General features: G+C 34.0%; 1 protein-coding gene across 2 annotated transcripts in view; it reads right to left on the minus strand.

The window, feature by feature from the left end:
- The window catches only part of Gycalpha99B (guanylate cyclase 1 soluble subunit alpha 2), a 671,156-nt gene that overhangs the window by 349,591 nt on the left and 304,671 nt on the right, over positions 1-16,894 (minus strand). For both annotated transcript variants that reach the window (XM_065366355.1, XM_065366356.1), the window contains exon 7: positions 6,125-6,414. In XM_065366355.1, the coding sequence (XP_065222427.1) occupies positions 6,125-6,414 (290 nt within the window). The remainder of the gene's footprint in view (positions 1-6,124; positions 6,415-16,894) is intronic.

Consider the following 16,894-nt stretch of genomic DNA (forward strand, 5'->3'; position numbering starts at 1 on the left):
AGGTACCTATAGCTAAATAAACGTACCAGAACATCGTGTGACAAGACGTGAAATTTTCATAAAATTCTCCACCATGTTTTTTCTAAAAGGATTCATAAAAATCGCGAAACAAATGTGCGGCACCGAGAACATATTCGGATACAAAAACACCACAACCAATCAGCTCTACTTATTGTATTGTTTCTGCGGTAAGATCTTCTTCACTAATAAAATCCACATGACTGTGAAATGCTTCTGGATAGTGATGCATGTAAGTGGAATGCTGCTCGGAAACATCCTAGGGATGACTTATCTGCTTCAAGATATGGAAAAGAACCTCTACACTCATCTGAACGTGTTGAATTTCGTAGCCATATCGATATTTCTAGGACTCTATATCCCTATTGGTTTATATTACTACTCTGACGAGGTGGAAAAAACCATCGACATGATCGACGATTTGTTATCGATCGAGACTGCCAATGAACCCAATCTCGATATTTTGGCCATGCTCTTGAACCAGTTCGCTTTTCCCTTCGTGTGCGGTGGAATCTACATGTGCGCTGGTATATTCGACGTGATGATATTCTACGAGCGAGAAAAACTCGAAAATTACATGTATTACACGTATCCTTTCCCTCATCTCGAAAGTAACGGTAATATGCGATTTTTCCTCACCAGTAATATAATTTGCAACGTGATATTCGGTTTTCTACTATTCGAGTGGATCGCAGCAGCTGCTTTTATTATGGTTTGGAGGGCGGTTTGTTACTCGGCTTTGGTATCTGTAAAGAATCGAATCCGTTCGCGAACTAGAGCTATTGAGAAAGAGCTAACGTCGTCGCAGGAGTTTTCCTTCTCTGAAATTACAGTCGTATTCAGAGAGACTGTAATTAATGGTACGAAAGCGTTTAAACGAATTACCAGGTAAGAAAGTCGACACAGAACGTAGTATATTTTAAGTACGAATAATACGCGAGAGTCCATCGTGTGACGTGACGTACCTAGCTATTTTTTTAATGGCTCGATTAATCGTACTGTTTTAGCGTAATTGACAATTCTAGGCGATTTATAGAGTTCCTGTATTCGATCGCCGTGCTCGGATCTTTTTTCGGCGAAGCTATTCAAATTTATGTTATTTTATCGGTGAGGAATTTTATTTATATTTTTTTGTGCTTTTTTTCAACAGTGCCTATACCTTTGCTTATAATGGCTCCATAATCGAGGGATTGTTTTTCGTTTTATTGTTTTTGTCACTTCGAAAGTCGAATTTGTGGATAATTGTTTACTACATACTTTATTGGGTATACTTATTTTACCCTTTACAGACGGATATGCCATTTTCGATGAAGCTAAAAGGTATTGCGTATTTGGCCGGACTCGGTTGGACGATATTTTTACTCTTTTGGATCGGCGAGACTCTACAAAGTGCGGTAAGATGAATTCCAACCAATTAAATAGAGTTAAGGAAAATTTAGGTACCTCCAAATGGGGCTAAGATTAAAAAAATCGTTCAATCGCCACGAATATCGATTCAGAAATTGAAACAAATTAGGCAGAAAATGAGAACGAAAAAAAGAGAAAGGATTTAAACTCAATTTCAATTCTGTTTCCTCTCTTCTGTATTTATTTGGTAAGGTTACCTATCAAACATTTAGGCAGCTGAATTACCCAAAAAATGTTAATATGGAAATTTAGACTCCTAATGGGCTTTTAAAGGTGGATTTTTTTATTAACATAAAATGGACGAGCGTCTCGAGAGCAAATATGTGTAACCAATCAGAAGCGGGTTAGTATTTATCTGTTGTCTCTCTTTCGTCCGTTGTTTACGTTTTGGACTTGTATTTTATTTTATGATGGTGTATTCGTATATTTATTGTCATACATGTGTATAAATCATCACATTACAAATAAAATAACAAATGAATCAATGTAACATAACTTTACTAAACCGTAAATGTTAAATTATTAAACGATATCAAAGCTGTACGTACTTAACTAGTATCAATATCAAAATTCAAAACGTAAAATAAGCATTTCGAATTCTCAATGAAATTGATCGTCACAACACAAACACTTAACGAATAACGATCATCTTTATCGAGAATTCGAAATGACACTTGTATTAGCCATTAGCCATATCGTCACAAGCACAATATAACGATCATCTTTATTGAGAATTCGAACTACACGTTTTGAATTTTGATACTAGTAGATACAGCTTTAATAATTATTCAACAATTCAACATGATAGTAAAGTTATGTTACATTGATTCATTTATTATTTGTAATGTGATGATACATATATGACAAAAAAACTACGTTTGAAAATATATTTTTATTTTTTTAAAAGAAAAAACTTAGAAATATATACGAATACACCATCATAAAATAAAATACAAGTCCAAAAACGTAAACAACGGACGAAAGAGAGACAACAGATAAAAACTAACTCGCTTCTGATTGGTTACACATATTTGCTCTCGAGACGCTCGTTAAAATGGGACACAAAGGTTACAATGTGTTTTCTTACCCATTCCAGTCAGAAAAAGAAACACGTGGTCAAGTTTCTAATAAAGACATTTATCTCCAGTGTTTCAAACCAAATCTTAAAAAATGAACAATAAGAATAACAGCATCTCTTTTTTTGCAATTTCATACTCTCAAAATGTGTCAATTTTTCATGACAAAAACCGATGAAAATGGTAACATTCCTCTAATTTGAAAGGAAACCCTTCAAAACTTCATCCCAAACTTTGATCCCCATTTCTGCATTCTGCATCACATTTTTTTTTTAAATATTCCACGAGGGTATTAAGAAAACTTACATCGATCATTCAGCTAAGTATTTCAGTCCTCTTATAATAAGCCCTCTAAAATCAAAAAAAAAAAAAAAAAAAAATTGGAATGCATCAAAATTACCTAGGTACCTATTTTGAAAATTTTCCATTTCTGTGCCAGCATTTTTCCACGTTGTGATAGGGGAGGGGGAAGGAGAAGGAAGTCCACTTTTTGAAAAGGGAGTTATTCAGAAAATGATTCAGACCAGAAATGAAAAATTCTCAAATGTTTTGATGATTTCAATTCTTTATTATTATCATTATCGCCTCGCCTCTGAGCATAGAGGGGTCGTCATGTACTAGAGATCATTGTATTCCTAATGAATTAATAAATTTCAATTTCAATTTCAATTTTTTTAAATAAGGGGAATTTTTAGAGATGAGAAGGCTCAATAGGTACAAGGGAACTAACGTGGTTTCGGCAAGGGCAAAACCGAGGAAAGTTTTTTTCTTAAAAAAGGAATTGTTTAGCAGAATTCTGACACCGAAAGAGAAAATCAAAACAAAAAAATATCAACCTCGATTTTTCCCTTTTTCCCCCCATTTTTTCCAACTTTTGTAGCTCCATACAGAAGGATCAAAAAAGTTTTGAGACCAGGGATGGTTTTTCTTTTGAAGGTAGTTCATTTAGAAGAATTCTGACGAGGACTAACATTTTTTGGATGAGTTAGTTTTCAATTTTTTTTTTGTTTTTTTACAACTTGGGGGAATAAGCTCCAAACACGTAATATTTTTTTGAACTCAGATCGAAAATCAAATTGATGGGGAATTAGATTCTTATGAAAGCTAACAACTTTGAATTGTTTTCCTTTGGAAGCTGAATTTGAAAATACTCGTACATACTTGAAGTTGATGAAAACAAATTTTTATAATTATACTTATACTTTTTTAGTGTCGGATGAAATGAAATTTTTTCCCAATCTTTTGTGAGATTTGTTTTCTCAGTAATTTTTGACAATTCAATGCAAAGAAGCTAGGACAATTATTCCAAGATTTTTGGATAACTGGATTTGAGAATTTTAATGCATACTTGATCTCAGATTATGGTCATAGGAGGGGTATAAAGGTTGAAACGTATGACAAAAGCAAATGATAAAAAGCAACAGTGAATCGACTGAAATCATAATTCAGTGCAAATAATGATGAATCAATAAAAATTTTCAAAATTAAAAAAATCAATTTTCTAAAAATTTTTGACCACCACATCCCTCAGTGAGAAGTTTTTTTTGATACATATTTTTATTTGGAGTCGGATAGGTATAATGAAGAATTAAATGAACAGAAATTTTCAAAATAAAAAAAAAAAACAATTTTCCAGGATTTTTTAACCACCAGTTCCTCCAAAAATTGACCTAAAATTTTTTTAAATTGGCAAGTTTTTTTTAGAGTCAGATATAATAAAGATTTCCAGAATGAAAAAAAAAATTAAATTTCCAGGAATTTTTGACCACGATTTTTCCCAAAATTGACCCGAATTTTTTCAACATTGGCAAGTATAGGTACTAGGTACAAAGTTGAGGACTTCAAATTCGTCTTACGAAGATTTATTCAACCCCTACTCGCACCCATTGTAAAAGAAAGAGTCAATTTTCGAGTAATTTCTCTTGTTCTTTGACCTTGAGACCAGCACGTGCAGCCTCCCTTCAAAATTGATTTTCCAGATGAAAATTTGCCGAGGAGAATGAGATAATAAAATTCCTCAAACTTGTATGTATTTTGCAGGTTTCAATCGTTCGAACAAATTCGATCTCTATGGTAAAAAAAAAAAAAAAAAAAAAACATTTTTAGTCCTCTCATTTCATGTTTTATCATCTTAAATCAAGTCTATTGACAGTTCCTTTCGAATTAGCCATAATGAACAACATGTAAAATACCCCCCCCCCCTCCTCGAAGGAAAATTGGTTTGAAAATAAATTTAAATACTTTAAACAGTTTTTCACCGTTTTTTTTTTTTTTTTTTTTTTTTTTTTTGAAAATGTATTTAAAAAATGTCTCAGTGAAGTGAATTTCTTGAGCTACATAAAATTTGAAATTTCTTCTCAAAAAAAAAATATAGAGGAGATAGCGAAGTTAGTATAAAGGAAATATTTTTTGTAAGTCGAATGAAAAATCATGTTGGTCAATTTGAATTTTTGCATCAAATTGTTGGTAACTCAATCATGAAAAATTCATTGTCATTAAGTACCTACTCGAATTTTTAAATTAATTTCTTGAAAATAATTTACATCATCAACTAGGTGTCCCACGTGGCGAATACTTTGATTAAATTTTTTTTCCAAAGAACGAATCTTAGCGAATGAAGTTTTACTACTTCTTAAGAAATGTATCCAACGACTTTTTTCTGGTCTAGTAACTCATATTTTGGATTTTTGAATCATCGCTGCATGGGTTTAAAAAATGCTCGTTTCATTCCTCATGTCGAAAGAAAGTATTTAAAAATTGAGGGAACAATTTGCCTGATGTATTTTTTGACAATCCTACGAGATGTTAACTGAAGATCTCGAAGTACAATAAAAATTAAAATAATAGGAAAACTTTAAAATCTCTCTTAGAGTGTAACAATTGAAAAAAAATCATAAAACAAAAATTTGTTTTTTTTTGGTGGAGAATTACAAAATGGAAATTTTGAAGAAAACTGTATTACTCGTATGAGGTTCTCTAATGTACTTTCAAAAATGAACAAAATCATCAATATTGAGTTATAAGTTTAGGTTACTATAATAATTAAATTTAGGTACGAGATTTTTCTGAAAATTGTTTCCAAATTTAACTGGAATCTCTCATAAAACGCACCTATACCTACATTTTTTCAGGAACCAATTTATATTACCCCATTTTCAAACTTGATTCATTCAAATTCAAAATAATTAGGTAATCGTTATTCTGTTATTTGTATCCAGGCATCAAGCGTTGCATTCTCAGTATATTCGACTCCTTGGTACTGTTCGGTGAAAAATCGTCAAGATGTGCTGATATTTCTCACTCAAACTCAAAGATTGAAACATTTATCCATTTTAAGCGTGTATCCGCTGCTATGTAACACATTTTCACGTTATTGGCACGGGATATCGTCTTATGTGAATTTTTTACGTAACGTTGCAAAAAAATGACGTCTGTTAACCTAAATAAACGTATGATTGTAAGAAACACCTAAATTTATTTAATGTGCTACATGCTACTCAAATCCATACCTAAGACCAGAATCGTCATTCAAAAATTTTCTTCCCCCCAAAAAAAAATTGATCCAATAATAGGTACAGTGGGTACCTAATTTAATAAGTTGATCTGCAAAATATGAAACTCACCTAATTGGTTCAACTGTCTTCCAAACAACTTCATGAATCCGCTTCCGAGTTGCACGATTTGCAGATTTTTATCGGTTAAAAAATGCCACGGAAATGCTTTACAAAAACCAGGTACGGAAATTTTCAGATCGGTGACTTTACTCGATGGTTGAGTAATTGTTTCAATTTTCAGATGGTCTAATTCGCTCGATAGTTTAGATTCGTGGTTACATGTGATCACATCGTTGTCGTCGATTTCTTCTTCCGTTGGTGTAGTCGAGATTGGTTGGGGTTTACACAGTATGCTGTACCTGGAAGCAGAAAAAAAAACAGAAGAATTAAAAATTAGAACAGTACCTAGATAAAGATTTAAATTTCTCCAAAAAAGTAGTCGAAAGGTTATAAAAATAGGAGAGGGGATCCGGTATGAAGAGTTGTGAAAATTTCAGTCTCACTCCCCTTCCGCCACCCCCTACTAAACATCACTTCGTCACGCCTTTGCAAATCTCAGAATTTTTATAAATTCTATAAGTTCACTGCAATGCAAATTGGAGTCATTTCGCTCATAAACATTATAAAATATTCGCGTTTTTTTTTCTCCAAGAGATGATAAATCTGTTAAAATTCAAAAGCACGTACTCTGTATTAGTGTTTGGAAGCATCCGAGTATATTTCTTTAAGTGAGAATCCCAGTAATGATATTGAAGAGATAGAGGGAAGGTGTTCTACACTTACGAAAACCTTATACACTAAACTTTCATAAAATCATGAATTTTTTAATACGTTTAATAAAAACGATTTACTCGCAGACTTTCTCGACGATATTGATTGAATACTATCTACATCTCATCCTCTATTTATAAGTAAGTTGGAAGAATATTGCACGACGAATACGTGGATAGCACTACGAAAGAATAAGTACGTAAAGTCATGGTAAATAGATATATTTTTCTTACTTTGCTAAATGTACCCGGAACGTATTAAGATTTACATAAGATATTGGTATTCCGTAAACGAATCTTATTATAAAATTTACGAGTGTTCTCTCTTCCAAGCAGATCGCAGTACATATAGCAGGGAGACTTAATAAATAAGGAAAATGTAACTCGAGGTCAATGATACCCGTATTTAAAAGATCATGGCAAAACGCAGGGTATACGAGTAGAAAAGCGCACACAGCAATGCTGTAATTCAAAATACCTTCTCTTCCATTTTCAATGGAATTGAACTCGTGATGGCGATACAGGAGAATTTCGTATTAATTTTGAATCAAGTGTGCTGGCGTGTTGTCTGGTCTATACGGTACCTACCATGTACTGTGTAGAGTCAAGCTGATGACTATTTATTGCAAATAATATAGCTGAACGCAATTTCGCGTCGCGGTACCTTTTTTTTATTTTTTTGTAGGTGTGGTAGCGGTCTTTTGGATACATTTTGGTAGATTAACCTGCGAAAATACTGTTACATCTTCGAAGAGGGTTTTACATTAGAGTGTGGTAGGTAAGCTGTGCTGTATAGCCGAGAAATGGGTGTCGATTACATAACGGTATGAAAAGTAATGGCCAACTTTGCACGAATATATAAGGTAGGTACAGGTACCGCAGTATTTTGAATTTCCATCGTACAACCTTGAACGTGTATCAATTTGGAGGCTGGAAAACCCACGACCTAAGAAGTGTAGGTAAGTATCGTTTTGCTAAGATGACGTGATAAAAATAAAGTTCGTGTTGGATATCAGGTACATAAGTAGGTATACTATATGCATAACTTTTTTTTTTCGTTTTACATCTTGCCAGTGGAGTACCACCTAAATAAATATTTTGGCGATGAGATGTTATATTTCAAACGCCTCCACCTTCTGTGCTTATGTACATATATTATTTTTGCTGTTGGTGTGATAACGATGCATCTACGTGGGAGTACGAGTACATATTTGGTATGATCGGTGGTAGATGTAGTCGATATACGTGACGTAATTTAACGTCATCAATGCTGACAACGATGGTGAAAAAATGCCATCTTAGCATTATTCATTGTTGATACGCGTACGGAGGGATATTTATTCAAATCCATATCTATATGGTTAACATACCTACACCAGTAGTTTTTGGAAAATTACCTTCAATTTATGGGAAAATACCAGTAGGTACTTGAAGGAAAACTTGTAAGGAGCAGATATGCCTTAACTCCGTAGAGAGGAAGTACAATAACCTCTCGTCGGAGGTTGTATCATTACCCCTCTTTCGAAGAAGTTTAACGTACTTCTCCTACATTTCTGGAGCCCAAGGTAACGTGTACGAATATCTCCGAGCGTAGGTCGCTCCAAGCTCGGATCATTCTCCTTGAACTTTCGACTATATAATCTCATGCACAGACCATCTCAAGAGTTCCTAATTTTTGGCAAAGTGTACTTGATTATGTGATAGTTCTTAACTTTGACGATATGTTCTTAGTGCTCGTTCTTTTCGGTTGTCAGTGCATTTGCACAAAATGGAAAATAACGTAAAATCTCTCCACTAAGTATGAGCCCCCTTAAGGATGGTTCTGTGCTTCGTTTCAGTAATTGCAAGTGCTAATTTGATGTTAGGTTCCTACCCTCAGTAATTAACGCCGATTAATCCCTTAAGGATCTAATCCGCCCGCTTTTTGATATAACCCATCGCGAGGTTAATATGTATATATTTTTAATGTGAACATTGATTACGTTATGTCGATTAATCAATGGTGCTCTGGAAGCATCCCTTTTCATTCCGGATCTAAGGGATGGCGACCCAATTGAATGTGTATCTACCAACCAATACCCTGTGACGTGCTTAGTATTAGTAGCACCCCGACGAGCAGGGAACGTGTACAGTGTTGAGGCAGGAGATGTACCCTAAATCCTGTCCGGGTTGCGTTCGCCCTATCAGTTAAAGGTAATTTGAGAAACCCCCTTTAATCGATATGCTTAATTTAGACCAAGTATTAACCTACTTTTCGAGTTATATCTACCAGAACCGCTTTTCTACTAGTATAGTCTAGCTTTAGATATTTTATATCTATTTATACAATGTTCATGACTTCGAACCCCATGAATATTACAAGCCCACATTATGTATTAAATTATAATGTACAAAGCATTTGTCTCGTGTTTTATTTCTACACGTTAATAAGAAATTGTATGTGTATAAAGGGTATTCGTAGTGATCGTACAAGCACCTATTGAGCTAGCATGGTGCATGAAAATATCTCCTTAGGGATATTTCTCAGAAAATTAGCAGGTAGAAAGTATTATTATAAACCCACCATATAGTCTTTCTCATCTACTTCACCTAACCCAATCATTATCAATATCACTTTATCAAACTATCATAAATTTTCAGAAAATAACGTGGAATTTTCAAAAAATTACTGCTTATGGAAATTTACCTTTAATTTATGGAAAAATATCCGGAATTAACAGACAATTACCAAATAATTGGCAGAGAATTACCAGAGCCAATTTGCCAGAAAATTGCTAAAAATTTACAAAAAAATACCAATAATTGAAATTACCAAAAAATAAGTGGTATTTCCAAGAAAATTACAAGTAGGTATTTGCCAGGGAATTGCCAGTAATTATCAGAAAATTACGAATACCAAAAATTAACAGTCATTTTGATATGAGGAAATATGCCTTCATCACCCTAGAGAGGATTAATTGAATAACTCCCTTAAACTGCAAGTTCGGTAATGTGTTAACTCCTACTACTGTGCTACTCCTACTACGTTGCTATAACGCAATCGCGCGCAGCAAACGCATAGAACGCATCGAAGATGCACCCAAAAATAGTATAAATAGAGCAACACGGACGCAAGCCAAACTAGATGTATTTCCATACGATCTTTGGACTCAGAGATCCGGAAAGCTGGTTCTTGGTCAAAAAGTGTTTTTATGTAGATGCGAGTCAGAATGCGAGGTCCCCCTAGTGGGACACGCACCCCCTTTTATTTAGGAATCGCCCACTTGTTTAGTGGTTAAAATGTTATTCGTTTTCGTGATTTAAATTATCGATCGAATTTAATCGCGTTCGTATTGGGTATCATCCGATTATGCTGGCCATCGGAGATACTTCTCGTAGAATAGGTACCTCGTGTAATACATTGCTGTCGACTGGCCTAGTATTAGTGAGCCACCCTGAAAGAGACAGTAGAAGCGGACATTATGCGAATTTGGTGAGTATGTCTCATCGTTTATTCCGAAATTGCATGCAATTTCTAGGGTATTTAATTACCCACCTTCCGTAATTCATTAACGCGTGTCGTAAGGTATAAGCTTGTGCATGTACCTATTATAGAATAACCCTATGGTTATTCTATACTCTATGACTTTTGTACCCTTTTTATGTGTATTTGATCTTATTATTTCTAATTAACAATAAACATATTATCACTTTCGTGTAATTAATATGAGTTTTATTGGTAATTAGAGATTATTACTGTGAAGAATGAGCTGCATGACTGAAATCTCTCCGATATATTGAGCTAACCAGGCGAGGCATAAATTCACTACCTTAGGGAATATTTCTTGACTTAATCACGTAGGTAGGAATTCTGATAAAAACCATCTATCCCAGTAATCCCAGATCTCACTCTATCAATTTACCAAAAATTACCAGTAGATTACAGAAAATTACCAGTATTTCACCAAAAATTACCAGTATTTCACCGAAAATTACCATTCACTCAAAATTACCAGTAATTTACCAAAAAATTATCCATAATTTACCAAAAACCACATGTAATTTACTGAAAACTACGCGTAATCTAACTACCTAAAATTACAAGTATTTTACCAAAAATTACCTGTTATTTACCTACCTAAAATTACCAGTATTTGCCTAAAATTACTAGTAATTTACCTAAAATTACCAGTAATTTACCTAAAATTACCAGCGATTTACCTAAAATTACCAGTAATATACCAAGTAACTATGACCCATAATTTACCAAAAATCGCCAACAATTCACCAAAAATTGACAGTTATCCACCAAAATTACCCGTAATTTACCAAAAGTTGCCCTCTACTTACGGAAAATTGCCAGTAGTTTATGGAAAATTACCATTCATTTTCCAGAGATAGCCAGTACTTTACAAAATGGTGGAACAATAATGCTTAAAATACATCATAGTCCAGTAAAATTAGCATTGAATAGGGGAAATTGGGGTGGCAAATTGATTTTTGGTACACTGGCCCATTTTGATGTCCTGAAAATGAATCCGAGGAGTCCCCTACTGTCCTGGGTGAGCTTTCCTCCCAAATTGTGGATCTCAGCCCCCCCCCCCATCAGTTTTTGACCAAATTCTCAAAAAATATTGACTCCTGTGCAAAAATGATTGCAACAAATGTTGTTCTATGTCCCCCAAAAATGTTTCCCTATCCATCTTCTTCAATATTTGTTCAATTGGAAAAATTCTGCAATTGTCATATTCTAGTTCATATAATTCGGACTTAGCGCGCGGAGTGGCTAAACTCTGGTGACAAAATTGAAAAGGTGCGAAAAGGTGAACAACAAACCCTCCGCCATCCTCTCTGCCATCCTCAAGAACAAACGGAACCATATATTTCTCAATAGTCAATGAACGGAACAATGTTATGATTGGTTGTCGACGTTTGTTGTTCACCTTTTCGTTACCTACTCAACAATATGTACACTAGCGCTCCATACCTATTCTATGTCCGAATATACTCAGTTTTAAATCAACGTACAGCGTATGGCTCAACATGAAAATACGAAAAGACAACAAGGATGAAAAGACCGAAAAGACAATAAATGAAAAGATGATTACACAAAAAGACAATTGGACAAAAAGATGATTAGATGAAAAGACAATTAGACAAAAATATGATTCCACAAAAAGACGATTAGACAAAAAGACGATTAGAGGAAAAGAAGATTAGACAAAAAGACAATCAGACAATTTGATGAAAAGACAATCAGATGAAAAGATGATTAGACAAAAAGATGATTTGATGAAAAGATGATTAGACAAAAATATGATTAGACAAAAAGACAATTACAGGAAAAGAAGATTAGACAAAAAGACAATTAGATGAAAAGACGATTAGACAAAAAGACGATTAGAGGAAAAGAAGATTAGACAAAAAGACAAAAAGACAATTAGATGAAAAGATGATTAGACAAAAAGACAATCAGACAATTTGATGAAAAGATGATCAGATGAAAAGACAATTAGACAAAAAGACGATTAGAGGAAAAGAAGATTAGACAAAAAGACAATCAGGCAATTTGATGAAAAGACAATCAGATGAAAAGATGATTAGACAAAAAGATGATTCTATGAAAATATGATTAGACAAAAAGATGATTAGACAAAAAGATGATTAGACAAAAAGACAATTACAGGAAAAGAAGATTAGACAAAAAGACAATTAGATGAAAAGACGATTAGACAAAAAGACGATTAGATGAAAAGATGATTAGACAAAAAGACAATCAGACAATTTGATGAAAAGATGATCAGATGAAAAGATGATTAGACAAAAAGACAATTACAGGAACAGAAGATTAGACAAAAAGACAATTAGATGAAAAGACTATTAGACAAAAAGACAATCAGACAATTTGATGAAAAGACGATCAGTTGAAAAGATGATTAGACGAAATGACGATTCGACAAAAAGATGATTAGACATTAGACAAAAAGATGATTCGATGAAAAGACGATTAAACAAAAAGACAATAAGACAAAAATGATGATTAGACAAAAAGATGATTAGACAAAAATACGATTAGTTAAAAAGACGATTAGACAAAAAGACAATTTGACGAAAACACAATCAGACGAAAAGATAATCATGAAGGATGGGCTATACTGAACTTGACCTTAAACTTAAGAATAAGACTGGTTTATACTGAACTTAATGTACGTTAACATAAAAGTGGCCTTTGTTTAACTTCTAGGGTCAAGTTTAAGGTTACGGTTAAATTCAGTATAGTCCCTCCTTGAAAAGATGAAAATATGGACAGATGGAAAGACAGAAAGATGGAAAGATGGAATTAATGAATGAATGAATTGAATGAATGGATGAATGGGTGAATGACTGAATTAGTGAAAAAATAATAGATATAAAATAAAATTTCAGAATTGAAATAAAATATAATAAAATTTCAGTACCTATTCACTATTCAGTTCAGTATTTAGGTCAGTTCAGGTTTAGTTCAGGTTTAGTTCAGGTTCAGTTCAATTCAGGTTCAGTATAAATGAATGGATAAATGGAAGAATGGATGAATGGGTGAACAAATCAATGAAAAAATGAATGAAAAAAAGAATGAAAGAGTGCATGGAAGAATGATTGGAAGAATGAATAGAAGATAGAAAGACCACAGGTCCTCACTTGGGTCTGAACACACCCTCCGATTGAAACAGAATTTGACTCAACCAGTGGTGTTTTCAATTCTGATTCTTTGATTTTGGCCAGAAAGTAAAGTACCTACCTAGGTCTCTTATAGGATTTTTGAAATTTTTGGGAATATTGAATTTGAGACTCCCACTGTGTTTGTCTCAACTGCAGGTCCTTACTTGGGCTTGAAAACACCCACCGACTTGAATAGGGTCTGTCTCAACCACTGATCCTTACTTGGGTCTGAAACCATTCACTGATTTAAACAGTGTCTGATTCAACTACTAGTGTTTTCAATTCTGATTGTAGATGAACAGACAAAAAGACTGAAAGATGAAAAGATGACGAAAAGACGAAAAGATACTTTTGAGTAACTTACACGTCGTTTTACACAATTTTAGTTTCATTTTGTCAAATTTTGCTACAATTTCATTGGCATTCATTGATTTTCAGCAGTTTCAATGGTTTTAAGTCACTCGGAAAAGTGAGAGTGTGTAAGGGAAAGTGTTTGGTCTTATCAACCCGAAATTTATGTTACCATTTTTTAATTTGAGCTTTCAATTCAGAAGTTCAACATACACAACTTTTGAAAGTTCCAAAACCTTTCTGAATCAGATTTCAACGCACTCTTGAACAGTGAAATTAGTTTGGAGCTGGCGCCGGAACTTTTCAAACTCACAATCTTCCATTTGAACTAATCAAGCTACATCGAAAAAACGTGTCCTAAAATCTCCATACTTCAAATCTCAAGTGCTAAAGAGTTAATTTTTGGGTTTTTGTCGAATTTTTGAAAATTTAAAACTTTTAAAAACTTTTTTCAAGTGCAATTCTAAGTTTTTCATTAAATAAGTTCTTTTCAGCAATACGAAAACCAATAATTCAATTCAACTGCCTGGTTTTTGGCCATTCTGAAGCCTCTGGTGATTTATTCGTTTTTTCCAGAAATTTCAAAACACTGCGTGGGGAAGACAGGAAGGACCAAAAATGAATTTTAGCACATGTATAACTTTGGTGAGTGCTTATTGGAAGATGGCAATTGGGCACCCTCTCGACCGTTTTAAGTGGTCAGTTTACAGTGCTTTTTTCATCAGAACTCGTCAAATTAAATCAGTAGGTACATATAATTGATAGTCCTAATTTTATTGGATTCGAAGGGTCATTATAACATTCAGGTTTTTTCGAAAATTAGAATGTAAACTTTTTCCAGCTCATTTTCAAAGTTTACATTCAGGTAATACCAATCGTTCGTCGTTCATCGAATCTCGATTCAATTCTCAATACCGTCCAATCAAGCGTTTACTAAGAATCGAACAATTCAGTGGAAATTTGTGGAAAATTGAAACGTTACCTATTTGGCAAAGTAACAGAATGAATTACCTACTTACAGAAGACGATTACGAGTTTCGAATGCGATAATTTAAAAGAATTTCTTCTCAAATTGGCGACTTATTGTTCCCGTTTACGTTCCTGGTACCCGTTTACCTCCTAATTCAGAACCATATTAATCGTTCAACGAAGACGTTCTCTCGTTTCGTTAATTTTTTTCATTTCTCAAAATGCTTAAGAAGAAAAATTCGTATATAACTCATCGTATACTAGGTATTTTCGTACCTCAAACAATTTCAACCCCATGTTACCTTTTTGATCACCGCATCGAATGTTTTTTTTTTTTTTCTTTTTTTTTTTTGAAAACCCACCTTTTTGAAAACGTAGTTAGGTTCACCAGAAGTGGTTGGTATCGTCGAGATACGACGCTTTCAACGCTAATAAATCATTTCGCAAAGTTTTTTTTTTTTTTTTTGCCCAAGCATACCTATACAAAAAATTTGTGTAATTTTTCAAAAATAATGGAAAACATACGATGCTATGGTTTTTTTTCCTCGCTCGTTCTCTCGTATTAATTAATTTCGGTTTCTTGTTGATGCCCTTTTCCGAGCCTCCAGGGAACCAGGTGAAATTGAAATCCGCGTTTTAATCTCGTAATTTATCGAGTTCACGACCTTTTTACTCGCATACCTATATACGAAGAATGTGGACAAAGTATACACACGTATAATATAACGATGTATGGTCCATTGTCCATCGCTCGAGTCGAGCGTTCGCTGATTGAATATCGAAGCTTTTTTTCCGCTATTCGGTTTGGTTTGGGAGTATTATAGAGTTGGATATACGTGTAGGAAAGTTAATGGATTTCACTGACGTAGCCAGTCCATTGGGATTTTGCGGTCGTCTTGCAGCTTTTTGGCGTATATCACGTTGTTTCATTGCACGAGACAATTCTTTGCTCGGAAAGAGGTACTTTGGTCGTCGTCGTGGCCAAGTCGATGTGTGTGTGGTGGGCTAATGAAGCGATATTTTTTATTCTTCGGAATTTTCTCCAATTTATGTACCCAGGATAAACTTTTTGAAGGGGTATTTTTCAATTTGATACTAGCACTTGTCTGCTTTAAAATTGAAGACATGGAGATTTGAAAAAAACAAACAAAACAATGTCAACAGACTGGGCCACGTCATTCAGTCACGTCATATCTGGACTCAGGAATTCGAGGACATTTTTCCTGTCGTCGTCTTCATAACGTTAATTTCAAAGCTCCATGAAAATTTCCCACCTTAATAGTTAACAATTTTTGGTCGTAACAAATAGCTCATAATTTGAGCAAAAGTTTGGCCACGCTGCCGCCTCAATTACCTATTTATATAAAGGCCAGGTAGGTAGTAGGTAGGCTACGATCTATTGTATAAAAGAACCGGGCAACTTTTGCGAGAAACTCGCAGTATTAAAAGTTTTTGGGCCAGAAAATTCGCGTCGCGGTGGGGCGGTTTCTTTGAAAAATTACGCCTTTCGATGACATTCGTTTATATAAACTAACACGTCACCGGGTATAAGACCTGCACAGCGGTGTATTGTCTGCAAGTGTTTAAATTACGATCAAACTTCCTTCTTTTTTAAAAATTTATTTCGCTCATCTGCTCGTAGGTAGATACTCATTTCTTGTCGTTCTATCGTCACCTTTATGTATGCGTCACAGGATCTTACATAGGTATGCTTATTTTATACATCCAGCGATATTATTTTTAAAGTTTAATTGAACTTGAATATAAAAAAATGGACAGTTATCAGAAAAAATAATTCCACAAAACTGCAAAATTTAGTCAAAATTTTATAAAAAAAATCAGACCACTTTGAAGAGATAGGTACATATGACATCAATCACGAGTATAATCGACTAAAAATCAATTTTATTCTAAAAGATACAGGCACTTTCCAATCGATGATCAATCAAATCATTTTCGATTTTCAATCTCATATGATCGATCATGTTCAAGATGAAAAATCAATTTCATCTTCAAAAAATGAACTTTCCATCAATCGAAAGTAATTTTTTCCAGAATAGTTGACAACTTG

This window comes from Planococcus citri, chromosome 5 (genome assembly GCF_950023065.1).
Source record: "Planococcus citri chromosome 5, ihPlaCitr1.1, whole genome shotgun sequence".
Taxonomy (NCBI): domain Eukaryota; kingdom Metazoa; phylum Arthropoda; class Insecta; order Hemiptera; family Pseudococcidae; genus Planococcus; species Planococcus citri.